This window comes from Acinonyx jubatus, chromosome B3 (genome assembly GCF_027475565.1).
Source record: "Acinonyx jubatus isolate Ajub_Pintada_27869175 chromosome B3, VMU_Ajub_asm_v1.0, whole genome shotgun sequence".
NCBI classification, from domain to species: Eukaryota; Metazoa; Chordata; class Mammalia; order Carnivora; family Felidae; genus Acinonyx; species Acinonyx jubatus.
Genome location: NC_069386.1, coordinates 48,169,657 through 48,190,870, shown reverse-complemented (window position 1 = coordinate 48,190,870; position 21,214 = coordinate 48,169,657). Strand labels below are relative to the sequence as shown.

General features: G+C 35.5%; 1 protein-coding gene across 5 annotated transcripts in view; it reads right to left on the bottom strand.

Annotated features, from left to right (window-relative positions):
• The window catches only part of CCPG1 (cell cycle progression 1), a 42,317-nt gene that overhangs the window by 14,603 nt on the left and 6,500 nt on the right, over positions 1–21,214 (bottom strand). For all 5 annotated transcript variants that reach the window (XR_008299160.1, XR_008299161.1, XM_027067294.2 and 2 more), the window contains exons 2-5: positions 6,512–6,580; positions 4,105–4,225; positions 2,399–2,475; positions 1,348–1,546 (exon numbers count right to left, since the gene is read on the bottom strand). Coding sequence is in view for 3 of the 5 variants with exons in the window: in XM_027067294.2 (XP_026923095.1) it covers positions 1,348–1,546; positions 2,399–2,475; positions 4,105–4,225; positions 6,512–6,571 (457 nt within the window). In the remaining 2 variants the exon portion in view is untranslated. The remainder of the gene's footprint in view (positions 1–1,347; positions 1,547–2,398; positions 2,476–4,104; positions 4,226–6,511; positions 6,581–21,214) is intronic.

Here is a 21,214-nt window from a genome sequence, read left to right as displayed (position 1 = left end):
TCCTGAGAAAAATTGTTTATAGCATCAATTTCTTAGATGTCTGATTGGACTCTTCTGCTACTCCTGCTTCAATGTGACTACTTTTTCTGGCCCATGAATATTCTCAAATTAAACCAGCATCTATAGTTTTCCAAAAAAAAGGAAGGATGGAAAGAAAGAAGACTACTTGAATACAGCATGAATCCTGGATTTAAACAAAATAAAATCTGATGAACAAAAAAGGTTCTAAAATCATTTCATTAGTCCTTGTAATAAATGTACTACGTATACATTCTGGCAAAGGCTGACCACCACTAAGAATGCCAGTTGAGTATTTAAATATTTGAATGAAAAGCTCTTGTACACTAACTGAAAATAACTCACCATTAAACGAGATAGCTAAAAATCTCAACTTGACATTTTTTTAGCTTAAAGTGGAATAAGAGAAATTCCATTTGTCTGATTCTGGCAAATGTTAAGTATTAAAGAATGGTAAATTCTAAGAAAATGATCCAAAATAGACACGTCCCTATTTTTCCATCAAATTAGGACATTTTGGAATCCCTTAGCAGTGCACCAACTTGTCTTTCCCACAATTCATCCTTGAGCTACTGCTCAAGTTATTGGTTAATAAGTGTGAGTTAATTCCAGGTCTGTTTATCTTCCAGTAACTTTGTGTCTAAATATTTATGTCCATGTGAAAAGACGTTATTATATACATCCCTCCAAATGAGCCAAAGAAATATAGAAAGGAATTAGCTCAGTAACTCACATTTTAACTTCCAAATCATTATCTGAACAGTAGGCATGAACTGCATTAATAATATGACTTAAAATAGGAACCTTTCATAACTCACTCTAAAATGAAAGATACAAAGGTCAGAGGCTTTGGGATGCTGCTGTGCTGCCAGCTCTTTGAACCCTGTTTAGCACATAGTAGCATCCAATAAATGTTTGTTAAATGATTAATAACTGAAAGAATCTAAAAGACTTCAATTAATAAGCTTATTTCTAGAATATAAAATTTGTAAGTAAGTAGAAACCTTAACTTTCTCCTGTTTTTAGTTACAATGGCACAATCTCCCACCCTTAAAGATCTAAAAAATGTATCAAATGCATTTGAGTGTTTCAGACAGTAACAAATCTCCTTGAAGATATTTTTTTCATCTTTCACTTAATAAAAGATGTTGTTATTTATTGTTATAGCAATTGTACTCTAAGTCCTACAATGTAAGAAAACACCAGATTTAATAGTAGGTTTTACAAAAAAAATCTCAAATATATTAAAAACTTGACCATTATATATATAAAAGGTGGTCATAGGAGAACTTAAGTCTGTCATCAGTGTATTCTTTACGCAGTTCTTACCAGTTTCTGGCTGACAGAATGTATACTGGCTGCTAGAAGAAGAGCCCATGTTAAAGTCTTCTGGACTCTGTGCTTCTTCAACAATTATAGCTTCCTGATTTCCCATTTCTTCTAACTTAGGTGGCTCAAGGGTAACAATATCAGAATCATCACTGACAGTTCCAAAATAGACATGGTCTTCTGACGACTTTTCTTCTCTCTGAGGAATAATTTTAAAAACAGTAAATTTAACAATTATTTAAGAGCCTTATGTTTTCTATGCAGTTCAAAGTGTACAACAGTACTAAGTGCTATGGTAATTTAGGCTTAAAATAAAAGATATGAGCCCTGCCCAAAAGACAAAGATTACTCAGGAGTAGACTCATCTTTCAGATTGAAAACACCATCAACCCCCTTGACGATTATCTCTGTCAGAATTAGATCAAACTGCTGCCTAATTTTCATGGGCTACAGAAACTAAAAAGCTCACCTTTAAAACACAAGGACCATGGAAAAGAGGATTCATTTCTCACCAGTTCCATGGGTTTATTCGAGCATAATTCTATAGTCAGGAAGCCCGTAAAAGACTGATTACAAATTTCTCTGGTTGCATATGTAATAAATTTCAATAGCTATGCCATGTAAAAATCATATAAACTAGTTTTATCTAGAAGTCAAGTAAAACACCAAAAAACAAGATTTTGTTTGTTCTCAAATTTAAAAACGAATCTTCATTTTTAGAGATCAGTCCTAATAACTTAATTTCTCAGTATAATTCAAGAATGTAATCTACTTCAAAGTAAAATTATATTAGAGAGTAAATGAACAGATCTTTCACACATTTCCAAGAAATTACTTTTGTAAATTAAAAGGCATTTCACTTAAGAGTTGAAACAGAAGCTAACGCTAATCACAAAAGTGACCAATCTGTGGAATCTCAAAATTTTTAATAAATGTTGCATAATTCAAAGAGGAATAAAAGTATAACTAGAAAGGGAAACCTTAATTATTCCTTAATATTCCCTAAGGAATATTGCTTACCATATATCCACAGAGTAAAACATATGTTTACCTCAAGTGCCGACTTCGTTTCCTCCAAAGCTGGATAAGCAGTTTCTCCCATTAACACTGTGCCATTTTGGCTACTCTCTGATATAAAGCAAAGATCAATTCAATCAATTATACTTAACTGACTTTTTATAGGCCACATATATTATAATCTGAGTACATAAAATCTATTCCTAATTTTGTAAGTGGATTTAATGAAATGTCATATACAATCATAACATCACTCTACTGTTGCTAAAAACATCTCTGTATTTCAAATATAATTATTTGAAATTGTCAGAGGATAATTTTAGATACCGAACTGAACTCATTTAAATTCTATTAAAAAAACAATACAATCTCTAAGTAAACAACATAATCTCTACTGTACAATACCAAAGTACTAAATTTAAGGTGTTTGTAAAAATCTGTTAATATGGGAAAACATTTTTCAGACATCTGATGGTACATTTCCTGAACTCTTAGTTTATTCAGAATTCCTAAAAGTAGCACTATTCTAATGACTGTCAATACCTGGTAACTCAACAAACAAAACTACAGCTTCAAATTATGAGTTCTTTGCCATGAAAAGGACTATAAAAAATAAGGATTCAAAAGAACACAGAAAAACAAAATGTCACTACAGGAGATATATTTTATAAGAAACTCCTAAAAGAAAAAAATGTACAAAAAAACCCCTAGAGTTCATACAATTCTATTTTTCATACAAAAGGCTATAAAATTTTCATAGAAGTTAAAAATATTAAAATAATACATGATAAACATAAATTTTATGCACAGCCAAGAACATATACCAAACATTATATGCATTTGCATATTTTATTACATTAATTTAAGAAGATTATTATTAATTTTATCAATTTTTATGTATAGCAGTTATCTCCAGATAAAAAGAATTAAGGGTGACTTAAAATTTGTTTTGTTCATCATTTTTTTCTGTCATTAATGTGTGTATTTCTCATAGAATTTAGTCCCTCCAAAAAAAACAGAGGAGGAAAAAGAAAAACTTTGCCATCTGTATGTGTTACATAGCCCCTAATAGAGTATTAATCTGAAATTAAGTCTTTCAGCAAAGGTGGACTTGGGTCCAAGAACTCCCAAGGAAGTCTGGAAATACTTTTACATATGTGAGTATGTGTATTTCTTGGGAGAAAAATCTGACCTATCAAAGATGAGGATCACTGTTCAAATGAGAATAATCAATACACAGGCTGAAAACAAGATTAACAGGTATAAACCATCATTACTTCTAGACATGACGCATCCACTTTATTCTCCTGAGGAGAATATGTTCTATTTACATTTTAATGCAATTTTTTAAAACTGTTTAAGAAGTCATTTAAAAATGAAGAGTAAAGCAGTTAAATGCCTTTTTTTACCACCTCTTACCAAAAGTAATTTGAAGTGTGATGCTAACTAAAAAAGAGTTTAGTAAATCTCTTGTATTTTGTACATCACTAGTCTTAAAATTAGTAGTGTTTAGTTACTGGTTACACTTGCATTATCAAAGAGTTTATACGGAGGCTGAAATACATACTACAGCTGCAAATAAACCACTGGTTGGTGTCACTACCCAATCCACAGGAAAATTTTAGTCATTTAGTGACCGTATCTGATTAGCCAGAAAGGCTGCCTGACTAGAAAGAATGCAAGTATTGTTCACACATCCTATTTAAAAAAAATAAAATCAGACTCCTTTTAACATCGTACCTCCTTCCTCTGATTGCAATACTTGTAGCTCCTCTTGCTCTAAAGATGTGCATTCTGGAGCAAGCTCACAGCTGTCACTGGCTGTGCCACGTTCAGAATTCACCATCTCTATATCAGACCCCTAGGGAAAAAATGATCATCAGTTATATGTCTACCAAATCAAGCCCAAAGCTGGGTTTCACTACATGTAGATGCTTCCATTGTTAAAAGTCCTGGATGCTGCCATACTTCAAAGGGAACAGTATCTAATCTGACTACCTTTTATTCAATTTAGTCCATAATGGCCTATGTCAGGGAAACAGCAGAATGGAATCACAGGGTTAGATTCTAAGAGAAGTCAGCCAAAAGTCAAATGCTGTACTCTATTTTATAAGCCCAAGCAATTAATTTGATCACAGAGGGTAGGTTTTTAAGCTTTGCTATTTCTATGAATTTACTTCTACTCAACATTTACGAAGGTACTATGCAAGGCACTTTGCCATGTGTTATGAGGTATAAAAACCTCAATTCCAAAATTCAAATTTGCAACCTATTCAGAGAAATTTCCACATGCAAACAACTATTTACTATGGCAATGCAGAACTAAAAGTCTAAAGGCAAGGATTAAAATGTATCTATAGAATTGATGGAGTAAATTTTCTCTATAAAATTTTAGATTATTCTTTATTCTTCCAAGGTTGTCCTCCCTATTTTGATGTCAACTACCTTCTCTTTAAGAAAATAGTGGATCTTACAGTTTTTTCTCATATCTTAATTAGTAAAATAAAGTTAACCACTAAGTTGATTCTACCTATCCTCATGCCCCTCCTCTCCCAATTTTTTGTGATTTACTGATCCATGAAACTGAAAGGTCTAAGTTCTCCTAATATACATAACTCAAAACAGCAAAAATTAAAAGAATTCATTAAAGGAGTAGGTTTTGAGTTTAGTCCTAAGGAGAATTCTGAATGTTAAGACTCTAGGAATGCCTAAAGTGGTAGGGAAATGACAGAAACAGGGTAGGGCTGAATTGGGGACTGCAAGGGACACAAAACAGAATGGCCTAAAACAGAATGGTAGCAATGGAAAAGGAAAGGAAACACATGTAAGAGACATTAGCAAGAAAGAGTAGAACTGGATAACTAGATACAGAGGGAAGAGGGATGAAAATACGAATCTGATCTACTCTGTGACAAGATTATCTCCAACAGAAGCACCCTACTGACACACTTGGCTAAGTGCATTAGAGGCTTCCTGCCTTGCTTCACAATGCAGAATCCTAAGTAAGACTCCCACAGCTTCCTTGTTCCTATAATGTTAATTATCCTTGAAGGAAAAGTTGCTGCTATGGGAGCTGATCTAAGCTTTGTATAAAACAGGTTAAAAACAGAAAAGTCACTTATTTAAAAAAGAAACCACCCCAATCTCAATTGGTACAGCTGCTATTAAATTTTCCAACTATACTACAGAAAAAAAAAAAATCCTTCTTTGGTTAATAGTGATTTTTAGAAGACAGGAGTAACCAACTGTCTAAGCCTTAAATTATCAAAGTAATTATAAAAAATACCATTTAAAACTTTTATTAGTCAAGGAAAACAAGTCAAGCCTTAAGAGATCCTAAAAACAAATAGGAAAACTGTAGACAAATCCATTAAAACTTTAAATATAGATGACTTTTAACTTATTGCTTCTATTTATCAATATTTTATGATTTTTCTACAATGAACATATATTACCAATGTGGAAAAGAAATTAATGCTTATTATATACTAGTCATATAACATCATACTTCTGTAAGAATATTCATTTTTTTAAAGAGTTCTGGCCATAGCCTTGTTTCTGTCAAGTTCTGCTAATAACATAACATAACATAACATAACATAACATAACATAACATAGCATACCAAAAGTAGAACATATGTTCTCCATGCTCCTTTCTGGTGTGTTTTAATGCAGCCAGCATTTCCTAGTTATAAAATTTGGCCAAATTACTTAACCTCTCTAATCTCTAGTTTTCTCAACTATGAAATGAGAATGAAAACAATCTATACCACAGACGGTTGTTTACAATTCTATGAGAATGTAAGTAAGGTGCAGGCCCTACACAATAATAAACCTTCAATAAATATTTGCCTAATGTCTCAAAGCTGAGGAAAGCAATGTACTATAATGCAAAAGATACTGCTCGTTAAGAGTTTTCAGTAATGAAGTTTAATATGGGTGCAAAAGTGTCCAAGCTATGGACAATGGAACCTTAGGCTTCAACATAAAAAAATAATGGCCTTCAAAAAGCCCAGCTTACACCACTAACACTGTAATATTACAAATTGCCTTATTTGTATTAAATAGCATTAAAAGTATTAATAGCATATTAAATATTAAGGTATTAAATAGCATACCTCATATATTGACGTATTAAATAGCATACCTCATGATTGATGACAGTCCAACCACAAGATGAATCACTGTCACTGGAATTTTCAGACATTTTTCAGGTCTACAAATATAAAAATATATTGACATGTGGGGTATATTTTTAAAAATTCTATAGGAAGCACTACATGTGATCTAGTATGAAAAGTGGCTTGCTGCCTTCCAGGTGAAACTGAGACAACCCACCCACAGAATTATCATACAGGGCATATAACTGCATATTTCTATGAACAAATACAACCAAACTTTTAAGACAAGAGAACCTCCTCAGTTAGACTATACGGACAGTCATATTGTTGGAATAAAGAAATAAAGTCTGAAAGAAAATGTAGGATTTGGCCAGGCAGAACTGAAGGGAAAGGAGAAGCCAATTTGACTTGTGAGTAAATCAAGGGTTGAGAGACCAAATAGCGGAAGAGCTCCCAGACCAAGCAAAATGAAGTCTATTGTGTTGGCAACATGAAGCAATATAGATTTTTCAAGCAGGGAAAGAATACGATCAAACAGTTTTTATGAAAATAACTATGTCAGCAATACTCCACCTGAATTAAAATAAAGCAGGGGGAAGGGGGAGACCAGAAATGGGTTAGAAACTTGAGGTCATTGACAATAACCCAGACTCAAGTCCTAAAGCAGTATATATATTGGTCACTCTACCTGGTTTGTTCTCCCCTTTCTACCTGAAACTCCTATTTAAACTTCAAAACCAAGCTAATCAAATGATATTTTACTGACTTTGTTCAACATATTTAAGTCCTATAAATGCTATTATTGTACATACACTGAGAACACATTAAATTCAAGTTGAATTAGCATTTCTAACAGAACGCTAATGCAGATAGTTCAATATGGAAACAGTGCTCATTTACAAACAGGCCAAAAAATATTGGTCTGAATCTTCTATTAGTGATGCTGGAAAAATTAACATTTTAAAATGAGAAAATATAAAGAGGTGCTTGGCCACTAATAATATAAAAATTAGCATGTATTCAGACAAATTACTCAAAACCTAAAATGAGATACAAAGATGACTGTGTGACTTATACTGTCATGCTAGAGCATTTTCTAGTAAGTCACCTGATTATTTGATTTCCTACTTACAACCGATTAGGGCCCAGGCAGTTTATAACTCCATAAATGTAAAGGTAAACTATTCCAGTAGAGAAGATTACCCCAAAGGCTATAGCACTCCATATTAAGCTATTATACAATTCCCAATTCCTCATTGAACCAGTTTTTATGAGTTTAAAAAAAAAAAAACTTTGATACATTACTATTTGTACTTGAATTCTTTTATAACAATTTGAAAATTATGAGCTGACATATGAGACTACACAAAAACTGAGCAATTAACTTCACAGGAGGAAAGAGGAATGGTCAAAGAAGTCTTTATGAGGTTACAATGTTTTTTAGACATGGGAGACAGCAAGTTTTAACTGAATTAGTTGCCAAAATTTAAAAGTTGAGAGATTTCACAAAAAAATAAAGTTGTTTCCCCTTTAGAGATGACACTGGATGTCCCAAAAGAACAGAAAAAGCATTACAGAGCAAAAACAAAGGCAGAAAAAAACTAAATATGAAAGTTCTAAGCAAGGCAATTAATCTAGCATGAGTGGAATGTTAAAAGAAATCAGGTATGAATCTTTAAAAGTGCATATATTAAGATGAGGTAGCAAGCAATTAAAGAGCCCTAGACCTGGGAGATGCAAGCCATCAGAGCAATACTCCCTGGAGAAGATGAGTATACATTTAACCAGGATTCATGAATGGAAAGGAACAAAGAAAGGACAGGGTTAGGAAAGATTTGAAAAGACATCAAAGATTTTTGTTTTAAAGGATTTAATAACCAAATACAGAAGGGAGAGAGTGTTGGTAGGATAACTCCCAGGTTTCTGGTTTAAGTGACTGGGTAGTTGGAAAAACCATGGAATAAGAAGTAGGATAAAGAAAACTACCTGAAGCCTAAACATTCTTCCTTCCTGTGAAAGCTTCTAACCTCCTTTATAACCCACGTTCTCAATACTGCTTCATTTCACCTCTGAGACTTACCAGTGCTTTACTTTCTTAATAATCTTCCAAAACTTGTGGGTTGATTACCAAACCCAGAGATATTTAGTGTGTACATATCTCCTACTTTTCTCTAGGTAATTTCCATTTAAACGGCTCTTTTAAACAGGTAGTTCCTAGCTTTCGTTTTCTAACAAAGTACTCTAGTAGCTCAGGTGTTCAAATTAACAGCCAACATTTCAAAATAAAGTTATATACATTGCTAAACTGGAACAACTTGAGCATATTTGAGATTTTCAAATCAAGGAGCCCCATTAAATCAGGCCCCAGTTTAATTCTTAGTTTACTCATCTGGAAGGAAGGACAAATTTGACATCCAGTCCAAATGAGAAAAAAAGATTCCCTACTGGACATAACACCAGAGAAACAGTTTGGTTAAGTAGAATTCAGAGCCTTACTAAAGAACCCACTTAAGTCAGCAATTCTCAAAAAGTTGGGTGCACTGCAATTAAAGCAAAATTTTAAAAACTGAGCCCCACCCTAAATACACTGACTCTAAAAGGTGCCATTGTATATGAACCTCCTCATTCGTCAGTGACCTTCCTAAGATGATAATATTATTATATTATTCCTTTAACATGCTAAGATTTTCATACTGTCTTCAGGGTAATGCCCAAAGGTATTGAATATCTAATGTTTCATCTCTAGCATCTCATCCTCACTCCATTCATTCCCTCTTTGCTCAGACTTTGATACCCTAAAAGGCTTGACATTGCAGATATTCTGATCAGTTCCCTAGCCCCTTACCTCAACCCAAACTCCTGTGCCTGTCCTTCCTATCTCATCCCCAAAGACTAGTATTTTCCCTAATCTACCACTTAAGAGAATGCTGTGCTGTAATTGCTTATTTACTTGCCTATTATATAATCCCAACACACAAGCACAGTGCTTGACACATATTAGGTACTCAAAAAGAAGAAAGGCAGATTGCTGGATGATGATGCAGTTAGTAACACAAGTCTAAACTGTTCAAGGAAATCAAAATTCTGGAGGGACCCATGAGGTTCCTCTCCCATTATTTTGACCAAAGGTAAAGGCACAAACTCCTCCCATTTTAAGAGCATTACTAATAATTTAGAAATACGCAGTTTATGGGAAGTTACAAAGGCATAAATAATCATACAAAGTTATAAAGTTAAGGTACTTTATGAAGATGATAAACTTGAAGCACTTTTCTAGACCCAGGCTTCCTTTCAGTCTTGAGTAGTTTCTTTGTCATACATTTCCCATTGCTTAGGCTTCTTGGGCATTTCAAATATAACATCTACAAGACTTAAAATCATCTTCCTGCTGTTCTTCCTATTTTTGCTATCTCAGAGAACAGCATTAGCCAAAAACAATCTGGCTATAAGGAAAAGCCACAAAATATCAACCCCTAGATTTAGGATAGCTAAAACTTCACCTTGACCCCAAAATCCACTCTTACCCCAACTTCATCATTTCCCACTTCAGTTAAGGTAACAGCTCCCTCATGGATCTCTAACATGTGATCAATTCCCTTCCAGTCACTCCTTTACAAGGCTGCCTACACTAAGTTTATCCAAAAACATAAATCTAATCATTTGAACTACTCAAATCACTTAAAATTAGTCTCCACTGCCTTCCAGATAAAACCCAAAGTCTATAATAAGAGATTCCAGAATAGGAGACATCGTTTAAATGGACTCTCTCACCTCGCAATATGTTAAGATTTTGTATGTAGAACTCTACTGAAGAGAATTTGACAGTAAGTATTACAAGCACATGGTATCACCAGAGAATACAGCACAAGCTGGTGATGATAGGATGTAAATTTACTCCATGGAGTCTCATCTCATTTATGAAGCTACTTACAGCAGAAAGACCAATTCTACATGGGTATAATTACACATTCTTCAGCAGACAGGAGGCCTAAGGTGATTACCATTTTAAATTCATTCCTTTACCCATCTGTTCAACATTTATCAAGTATCTAGGCACTTGCTAGGTATTGAAAATACCATACACCAAAGTACAAAACAGACAGGAGTCTTGCCTCCTGGGGCTTGAATTCTATTCATAGTTGAGTATTTTGAAATGCATCTGAGCCCTGTGATGGAGGAAAGCAAGGAACACTGAAAAATCTCCCAGTCCTGTTTTGTCTTCTGACAAATGACTAAATGCAAAAGGACCAACCTTCCCTCACAAATCCCAGGTTAAGAGTCACTTCCACCTCTCCTCATGATTCCCTTGTTTACTTGCCCTTATAAAACCCCTTGGTTTCCTCTCTCTTTGAGATGTTTCTCATTAATGAACTTTCTCTATATTGCAATAGCCTGAATTAAAATCATCAATTATACTGTGCATTTCATCTTCCACAATGGAGACATTCAATAAATACATAAACAGCTAGAATACACAGTATATTTGATGCTATATTTCTAACTATGAAGAAAAACAAGAGAGGAGTACAGAAAATCCAAAGTTGGAAGGGACTGATTTTTAAAAACATAGTCAGGAAAAGCTTCATTAAGAAAAGTATATTTGAGCAAATATTTGAATAGGTGAGACAATCCTTATGCGGTTAACTGGGGAAAGAGCATTTCTGACCAAACTGCAGGTACAAAGTTGGAATGAAGCCTGCCTCCATCTCTGAGGAACAGCAATGAGGCCTGTGTGGTAGAGAAGAGTGGCCTGAAAAGAAAGCAGGAAAAGATGAGGACAGAGGGCTAACAAGCACGTAGAGCCTTATAGATCCTATGACTTTATAGCTTTTTACTCGGAGTTAAAGTAAGAGTCACAGAAAATTTTTGAGGAAAGAAAGAAAACATTCTGGTAGCCTTCTTTAGACAGCACTGTGGGGGAGAGCAAAGGCAGAAGCAGGAAGATCATTTACAAAGCTACAATATCCAGCTGATAAATTATGGTAGTTTGGACCAGGGTGGTAGCCATAAAGACAATCAGAAGTGGACAGATAACACAAATATATTCTGAAGGTACAGCTAAGTAACGACACTTCCCAATATACTGAATATAGAGTGTGAGAGAGGAGTCCTGGCCTAAACAAATACAAAAACCAAATTGCCACTGAGACAGGAAAGACTTCAAAAGCAGTAGGTTATGAAAAGAAAACTGGTGAACTATTTTGGGGCATGTTAAATTTGAGACAGCGATTATCACATCCAAGTGGAAACATCAAGCAGGAAGCTGGAGACTGAGTTTAGGGGAATTATGGGCTAAAGACGTAAAACACTTCAGGTGACAGTTGGCAAAAGTAATAACAGCAACGTTAATTTTATCTCAGAAAGTATAACTGGATTGAGTGTTACCTGATATGATGATGCCCCTTATCCTTTCTGAGTAGCTACATTTTACTATGGAAAAGGGTAAGGTTTCCTATCACCCTATCTTCTAGAATTAGACATGATGGAGAAGAATGGGAACATTATTCTCCCACATGTCTATAATTCCAATGTAAGCCAACCAATGGGCTGTCAGCAAAGGTCTCAAAAGTGCTGCTGTGCTGTAAGTGGGATCAAAGATTAAGGCAGTCTAGATAGCTTTCAAGAATCCATTTCAAAAATGTTTTTCAGGGGCGCCTGGGTGGCTCAGTCGGTTGAGCGTCGACTTCAGCTCAGGTCACGATCTCACGGTTCGTGAGTTCGAGCCCCGTGTCGGGCTCTGGGCTGATGGCTTGGAGCCTGGAACCTGCTTCCGATTCTGTGTCTCCCTCTCTCTCTGCCCCTCCCCCGTTCATGCTCTGTCTCTCTCTGTCTCAAAAATAAATAAACATTAAAAAAAATTTTTTTAATGTTTTTCAAAGGCTCTGGAACTTTCACCTCCCCAAAAGGATATCAAAATGCCTGCTTTAAACCAGACTTCATCATGAGAAAGGGAAGAGGATCCAACATCCCAACTAATAAAAAATTTTTAAACATCCTTTATATTTAATTTTTTCTCCAATAACAACTCTTCAGAAATATTTTAAATGAGCCTATCTTGATCTGAAACATAAGTATTTCATTCATTGAGTCAGCATATACTTCTTGAGCAAGTACTATGTGCCATGCATGAATTATTCCAAGTGATGGGGATACAGCACAGCAGGGTGGCAAAACACCAGGACCTTCCCTGAAGAGTTCATATTCTAGGGCTACACACAAGCAGAATATATGGTAAGTCAGTTGGTGGCTAATAACTGTGGAGAAAAATAAAGCACGAAGGGGGAAAACTGAATGTAGGGATTGGAGGATAGGGATCAGAATAAGATTAGGTAAGGTTAGGGAAAGTCTCCTACCAAAATATGAGGGCAACTATTTCTCCATAACCTCAAAAGGCTAACAACCATTGTTAATGTCTGATCATCTCCTGAGCAAAAACTATCTTATTTTAATGCACATTCCCCAGATAACTTAGTGGGGTTGTATATCTTTCCCAATGTTTACTGACTATCCTTATTTCCTTTTCTGTAGAATATCTCATGTTCTTATGTTCACTTTCTTATTGGATTATCTTTATTGATCTGAAGTTCTTTAAATTGGGTCACAAAATAATTCACTATTACACCCTTCACAAATATTTTCTTCTAAAATGCTTCTTTTTTTAAAAAATACCTTCTATCATAAATTTTATGCAGTCAAATACAGAGGATGGAGAACAGGGTGTTCTTTAGAACACCTATATTATATATCTTGCTTGCTCTTAAAAAGTCTTTCCTAATCCAAGGATGACAAAACTATTCTCCTATATTTTCTATTAGGACTTTCTCAGTTTGGGCTTTACATTTAACTGTTTAAATCTATACATCTGGATTTTTTTCCCTTTTGGTGTGAGAAAATATCCCGATTATGGAAATTTCATACTTTTTCTATGATTTGAAATGCCAGTTTTTATTATGTAAAGTTCTATAGGGACACTTGGGTGGCTCAGTCAGTTAAGTGTCTAACTTCAGCTCAGGTCATGATCTCATGGTTCGTGAGTTCAAGCCCTGCATCAGGCTCTGTGCTGACAGCTCAGAGCCTGGAGTCAGTTTCGGATTCTGTATCTCCCTTGCTCTCTGTCCCTCCCCCACTGTCACTCTGTCTCTCAAAAATAGACATTAAAAAAAAATGTTTTTTTAAGTTCTATACATTTATGAATCAATTTCTGTAGTCTCCATTCTGTTCCACTGATCTATATTCCTGTACCAATGCTGTTTTAATTATTATGGTACTTGTCACTTTCTCTAGTACCATTTTTCAACACTTTTCTTACTCCCTTCATAAACAAATATAAACACCCAAAACAATTATATACAGGCAAAGATGAAACTGACGGCAGGTTACATACAATACTTACTCCAATCTGACCTTGAGAATAACTATTCTCTACAAACAGTCAAACCCTTTACAGAGAAATTCAGAAACTTTCACTATCTGGGAATCACTTAAGTCTCCCTCCTGAACTATCTCACCTGGTCAAAGTAATCTACTTACTATGTCTCCTGAATACAGAATGGACACTCATTCATCCATGTCTTCACTTACTCAAGTTACACTTCCTGGAATGCTTTCCTCCTCCTTTCTTCTCATTTCTATACTTAATGCTCAGCTCTCCTCCATGAAATTTTCCTAGATCAGTTTCTGACACAATGGTCTCTACTCCTGAGTCTTCAGCATTTACGTCTTCTTAGCACAACTTGCCTAATGTAGTTTGTGTCACTTTTTTCCTTGAGTTACTCTGCTTGTTAGTATTATGTTCAAGGCTTTGTTTGATAAAGAGCTTCAACTTTAGCTCCACCCCTAAACTTGCCTGTGTTAAACTGAGCATAGTTATGAGTATTTTTTTAATGCTGTGTATTTTCAAAAGGGATTTAGAGCCACTAAAATCACTACCTACCACAGTGAAGAGGTCAAAACAGAAAAGCTTAAGAAATCCATTATCATCTACCAATTTCACCCACTCTTCAACTTCCAAATGAAGTCTCTAGCAGCAAGGAAAGAAAATTTGATGAAACCTAATGCCACATCACCCCAGTGGTCTGACCATGTTACTGTACTTCTCAATTCTAAAAAGACCTCTTACAAAAGCATAGCAAAAATCTATTGTAAAAAATGAAAGTCTCCAGCTGGAGCTGGCTTCTGTATCACTTCATCTTACTTTCAGCAGTCAGAGACAATACTCTTGTATCTATCAGGAGACCAGCCTTCCTGGTGTAATACTGAGGATGCTCTCAATTAAGTCGTAAAGACAGTGAAGTCTAGTTCAGATCTACGCAAAGGCATTTTACTCTAACTCTGTAGCACAGACAGCCCTCATAAAAGTGCCACACCTTAACATTACCAACATCAATTTTGCTTTGTTGTGATGCCACTGATGTACATTAAGAGTCACTTTATTTTTTTTCCAAAAGTTTTTTAATATTTATTTATTTCTGGAAGACAGAGACAGAGTGCAAGCAAGGGAGGGGCAGAGAGACAGAGACACAGAATCCGAAGCAGGCTCCATGCTCCTAGCTGTCACCACACAGCCCAACACCGGGCTTGAACCCACGAAGTATGGGATCATGACCTGGAACAAAGCTGTACACTTAACCGAATGAGCCACCCAGGCACCCCAAGAGTCACTTTAAAAAAGTCCTACTGAACTCATTATCTTGTTCCTTGAAATTGTTAGTAAGCACATACTTCACTACATTTTCAAGCATCTTCTTTACAAAAAAAATCAGTAGAAATTTCTGACTTTAGTGTTAGAAGAACTGAGCTTATCCTGAACAGGTGGCTTCAGTAACTGAAGAGTTTTCCCTCTTGATACCTAGCCTTGGTAAATAATATAGACCTCATAATGTATATTTTGAGTAGAGGAATATCTTCATCCCTGGTTCCATTTCATAATTCCTACCATTATGCTCTGTCTCATTTTTCTCTTCTACCTGTGTTACCTTCTTCTATTTTGTCTACCTCAATAAGGTGCTTCAGCCCTGTGGCAACAAGATAAATTCATTCATTCACGTTCATTCAGCAAATATTTATTAAACATCAACTATATGACACTGTTCTAAATCCTTTTGTTTTAAATATTATCATTTAGGAGCTTGAAACAGGTTTTGATTAGGCAAAATGCAAGGTGAGTACAAACAGAAGCAAAACATGCAGATAAGATGGGGAGGGTATTTCAGGCAAAATGAAGAGCATGTACAAAGGCAATAAAAGGAACAGGCAAAGAAAATCTTCCTCAACAGTGGTGGTACATACAGTTTATATTTGCTGCAAATTTCATTTTTTAAGTTTTACTTTTAATTTATATCCAAGTTAGTTAGCATACAGTGCATTGACTTCAGAAGTACAATCCAGTGATTCATCCCCTAATGTAACACCAGTGTTCATCCCAACCAGTGTCCTTAATGCCCCTTGCCCATTTAGCCCATCCCCCTACCTATGCCCCCTCTGGCAACCCTCAGTTTGTTCTCTATATTTAAGAGTCTCTTGTGTTTTGTCTCCCTCCCTGTTTTTATATTATTTTTGCTTCCCTTCCCTTATGTTCATCTGTTTTGTATCTTAAATTCCACCATTCATGAGTGGAAGAGATTTTCTTTCTCTAATTTCACTTAGCATAATACACTCTGGTTCCATCCACGTTGTTGCAAACAGCAGGATTTCATTCTTTTTGATTCCCACGTAATGCTTCATTGTATATATATTCCACATCTTATCCATTCATCCTTCAGTGGACATTTGGGCTCTTTCCATACTTAGGCTATTGTTGATAGCGCTGCTATAAATGTTGGGGTGTATGTGCTCCCTCAAAACAGCACACCTGTATCACTTGGATACTTACTGCAATTGCTGGATTGTAGGGTAGTTCTATTTTTAATTTTTTGAGGAAACTCAATACTGTGTTCTAGAGTGGTTGCACCAGTTTGCATTCCCACCAGTAGTGCAAAAGGGTTCCTTTCTCTGCATCCTCACCAGCATCTGACAGGTGTGAGGTGGTATCTCATTGTGTTTTTGATTTTTATTTCCCTGATGAGTGATGTCGAGCATCTTTTCATGTGTCTGTTAGCCACCTGGATGTCTTGGCTTTGGAAAAGTGTCTATTCATGTCTCTTTCTCATTTCTTCACTGGGTTGTTTTTTGAGTGTTGAGTTTGATAAACTCTTTACAGATTTTGGATACTAACCCTTTATCTGATAGGCATTTGTAAGTATCTTCTCCCATTCCATCAGTTGCTTTTTAGTTTTGCTGATTGTTTCCTTTGCTGTGCAGAAGCTTTTTATCTTGATGAAGTCCCAATAGTTCATGTTTGCTTTTGTTTCCCTTGCCTCTGGAGACATGTGGAGCAAGAAGTTGCTGCAGCCAAGGTCAGAGGTTTTTGCCTGCTTTCTCAAGGATTTTGATGGTTTCCTATCTTACGTTTAGGTCTTTCATCTGCTTTGAGTTTATTTTTGTATATGCTGTAAGAAAGTGATTCAGGTTCATTCTTCTACATGTCACTATCCAGTTTTCCCAACACCATTTCCTAAAGAAACGGTCTTTATCCCATTGGATATTCTTTCCTGTTTTGTCAAAGATTAGTTGGCCATACGTTTATGGATCTATTTTTGGGTTCTCTATTCTGTTCCATTGATCTGTGTGTCTGTTTTTGTGCCAGTAACATACTGTCTTGATGATTACAGCTTTATAATACATCTTAAAGTCCAGAATTGTGATGTCTCCAGCTTAGGTTTTTTTGTTTGTTTGTTTGTTTGTTTGTTTTCAGGATTGCTTTGGCTATTCGGGGTCTTTTCTGGTTCCATACAAATTTTAGTATGGTTTGTTCCAGCTCTGTGAAGAATGCTGGTGTTATTTTGATAGGGATTGCATTGAATATGCAGATTGCTTTGGGTAGTATCAACATTTTAACGTCTGTTCTTCCAATCCATGAGCATGGAATATTTTTCCATTTTTGTGTGTTCTTCAATTTCTTTCAAGAGCTTTCTATAGTTTTCAGTGTTGTTATCCATGGATAATATATACCCTACAGTAGTTTACACCGAAGTGAAATTGAGGCCCAAGAGAGAATCTTTGCTTTATTAATTTTCCAGCTTCTGGATCTCACTCTCCCAGCTTTTCTCATGCAACAATAAAGCAGACCACAAGTAATTTCTCTCCCTGCTTTCAGTTTTCAGGATGCCCCACAAAGGATCAGGAAAGAACCCCCTCTCGTTAAAAATAATAATGGTATAATTATAAAATGGTATAATAATAATAATAAATGCTCAGCAAATAATGCAGTTAGGTTTCTCCCCCAATACTATAAACATGGAGGAGGTCAGAAAAAGGCGTTGAGGATCTTCTGAAACTGATTTTTCCATCACCATTGCACAACTTCATTTAACAGACCACGGAGTTAAATCCTTTTGGAATGATGAAAAAAGAAAAAAAAAAGATTTTTCACCTCTTTGGTTAGGTTTACTCCTAGGTATTTTATGGTTTTTTTTTAATGGTTTTTGGTGCAATTATAAATGGGATCAATTCTTTGATTTCCCTTTCTGCCGATTCATTATTGGTGTATAGAAATGCCACTGATTTCTGTGCACTGATTTTATATCCTGTGACTTTGCTGAATTCACGGGTCAGTCCTAGCAGTTTTTTAGTGGAGTCTTTTGGGTTTTCCATATAGAGTATCACATCACCTGAGAAGAGTGAAAGTCTGACTTCCTCCTAGCCGATTTGGATGCCTTTTATTCCTTTGTGTTGTCTGATTGCTGAGGCTAGGGCTTCCAATACTATGTTGAAAAGCAGTGGCAAGAGTGGACATCCTGTCATGTTCCTGACCGTCTCTCAGTTTTTCCCCACTGAGGATGATATTAGCCATAGGTCTTGAGGTATGATCCTCCTATCCCTACTTTCTTGAGGGTTTTATCAAGAAAGGATGCTGTATATTGTCAAAGGCTTTCTCTGCATCTACTAAGAGGATCATGTGGTTCTTATTCTTTCTTTTATCAATGTGATGTTATCACACTGATTGATATACGGATATTGAACCAGACCTGCATCCCAGGTATAAATCCCACGTGATCATGGTGAATAATTCTTTTAATGTATCGTTGGATCCGGTTGGCTAGTATCTTAAGAATTTTTGCATCCATGTTCATCAGGGAAATTGGTCTGTAGCTCTCCTTTTTAGTGGGGTCTTTGGTTTTGGAATCAAGGTAATGCTGGCCTCAGAGAATGAGTTTGGAAGTTTTCCTCCATTTCTATTTTTTGGAATGCCTTCAAAAGAATAGGTGTTAACTCTTCTATAAATGTTTGGTAGAATTCCCCTGGAAAGCCATCCAGCCCTAGACTCTTGTTTTTTGGGAGATTTTTGATTACTAATTCGATTTCTTTACTGGTTATGGGTCTGTTCAAATTTTCTGTTTCTTCCTGTTTCAGTTTTGGTAGTTTATATGTTTCCAGGAATTTGTCCATTTATTCCAGATTGCCCATTTTATTGGCATATAATTGCTCACAATATTCTCTTATTACTGTTTGTATTTGTGCTGTATTGGTTGTGATCTCTCCTCTTTCATTCTTGATTTTATTTATTTAGGTCCTTTCCTTTTTCTTTTTGATCAAACTTGCTAGGGGGTTATCAATTTTGTTAATTCTTTCAAAGAACCAGCTCCTGGTTTCACTGATCTGTTCTTTTGTTTTGGTTTTGATAGCATTGATTTCTGCTCTAATCTTTGTTATTTCCTGTCTTCTGCTGGTTTGGGGTTTTATTTGCTGTTCCTTTTCCAGCTCTTTAAAGTGTAAGGTTAGGTTGTATATGTGTGGCCTTTCTTCCTTCTTTAGGAAGGCGTGGATTGCTATATACTTCCCTCTTATGACCGCCTTTGCTGCATCCCAGAGCTTTTGGGCTGTGGTGTCATCGTTTTCATTGGCTTCCATGTACTTTTTATTTCCTCTTTAATTTCTTGGTTAACCCATTCATTCTTTAGTAGGATGTTCTTTAATCTCCAAGTATTCGTTGTCTTTCCAATTTTTTCTTGTGGTTGATTCTCAGTTTCATAGTATTGTGGTCTGAAAATACCTGCAAATTGTAAATGTACCTGGGATATATCCTTCCAAACATTTTATATAAGCATTGGGGTCAAAAAGTATCCTACTTTACTCTTTCCAATTAGCTGTTTAACAAACTTCTTAATGTTTAAAAATTATTCAAAAATGACTTTAATGACTAAAAAATGTAGTGTTATATTTATCATAGTTTATTATCCTATTAATGGATGTTTAAGTTGTTGATGGGTTTTTTTATCATCAATGAAAAAGAGTGATGCAAGAAAAAAGTCATCTAAGGCTTTTAGTGTCTAATAAAGATGGTTCTGTCACTATACTTTATGGTAATTTGGCAGATTCACATTTTAAAAAGTTACACTGACATAAATATTTCTGTAGTTAGATGGTGAGAAATCTCTTTCAGGAACTAAGTAGTCTTCAATAGGTTCACTGTGGGAGGAATGAACTCTCCACTGTATTTGCTTTCTTTTTTCAAAGTAGTCTAACCTTAAGTGATGGGTCAGTTTACACTTTTACCATCTACAGTGTCGACCTCATTTTGGTCCCCAAATTCTAGCAATAAATAAACCTAGCTTAGGAGACCAGTTCAGCCAGTAAGCCTTTGTGCTATTGGAAGCAGAAGTACTACCCTAGGGGAAGTTGATTTCAAGGCTTACTGGCTAGAATGGTCAGGAAAACCTTTTATTTGAAAAAGACTTAGGAAAAAAAAAGAAAGAAAAGAAAAAGGAAAAGACTAAGTTTCTGTAGGACTTTTAAACTGTTACAGCCGATAAATCTTGCAACGTATTTTCAGCAAGCAAAGGCCAAAACTAAGTGGCTTTCCAAAAGCATCAAGGAACAAAAAATTTGACAGGCAATTCTGAATATGGAACTAAATGCTGGCTATCATTCTGAATGCTCACAACACAGCACAGAAGCTTCCCACTGTTGATGTAGAAGGTAGAGAATCAAAGAGACGCAAAAATACAGCCACTTTCATGCTGGCTATCATTCTGGATGCTCACAACACAGCACAGAAGCTTCCCACTGTTGATGTAGAAGGTAGAGAATCAAAGAGACACAGAAATACAGCCACTTTCATATAAAATATTTCCAAATTAAAAAAGAAAGCAAATTTCATTGTTCTCCCTATCCTGCATCCCAAAGGAAAAAACTCAGTTTTTGCCAAGTTGCATCATTCAGGAACACAACCTCCACATTCATAAACATGATGTTACAAAAGACTTTCAATGTCATCTTTTGTTTCCCTTGTAAAAGATAAGCATTATTAATATACAGCTTCTTAAAACTTTTAAGACCACCTGGTAAAATAGGGCTAAATATTTAAATGTACAAAATGAAACAACAAAAAGAATCAAAGAAATTGGAAAACAGCTTTATAATCCAGAGGTAAAGATGATCTTTTTCTGGGGCACCAGGGTAGCTCAGTCGGTTAAGTATCCAACTCTTGATTTCAACTCAGCTCATGATCTCACAGTTCACACAAGTTTGGGCCCCGCATACAGCTCTGTGCTAACAGTGCAGAGCCTACTTGGGATTCTCTCTCTTCCTCTCTCTATGCCCATTCCCACTCAGGTTCCTCTCTGTCTCAAAATAAATAAATGTTAAAAAAAAAAAAAAAAAAAAAAAAAGATTATCTTTTTCTAAGCTTT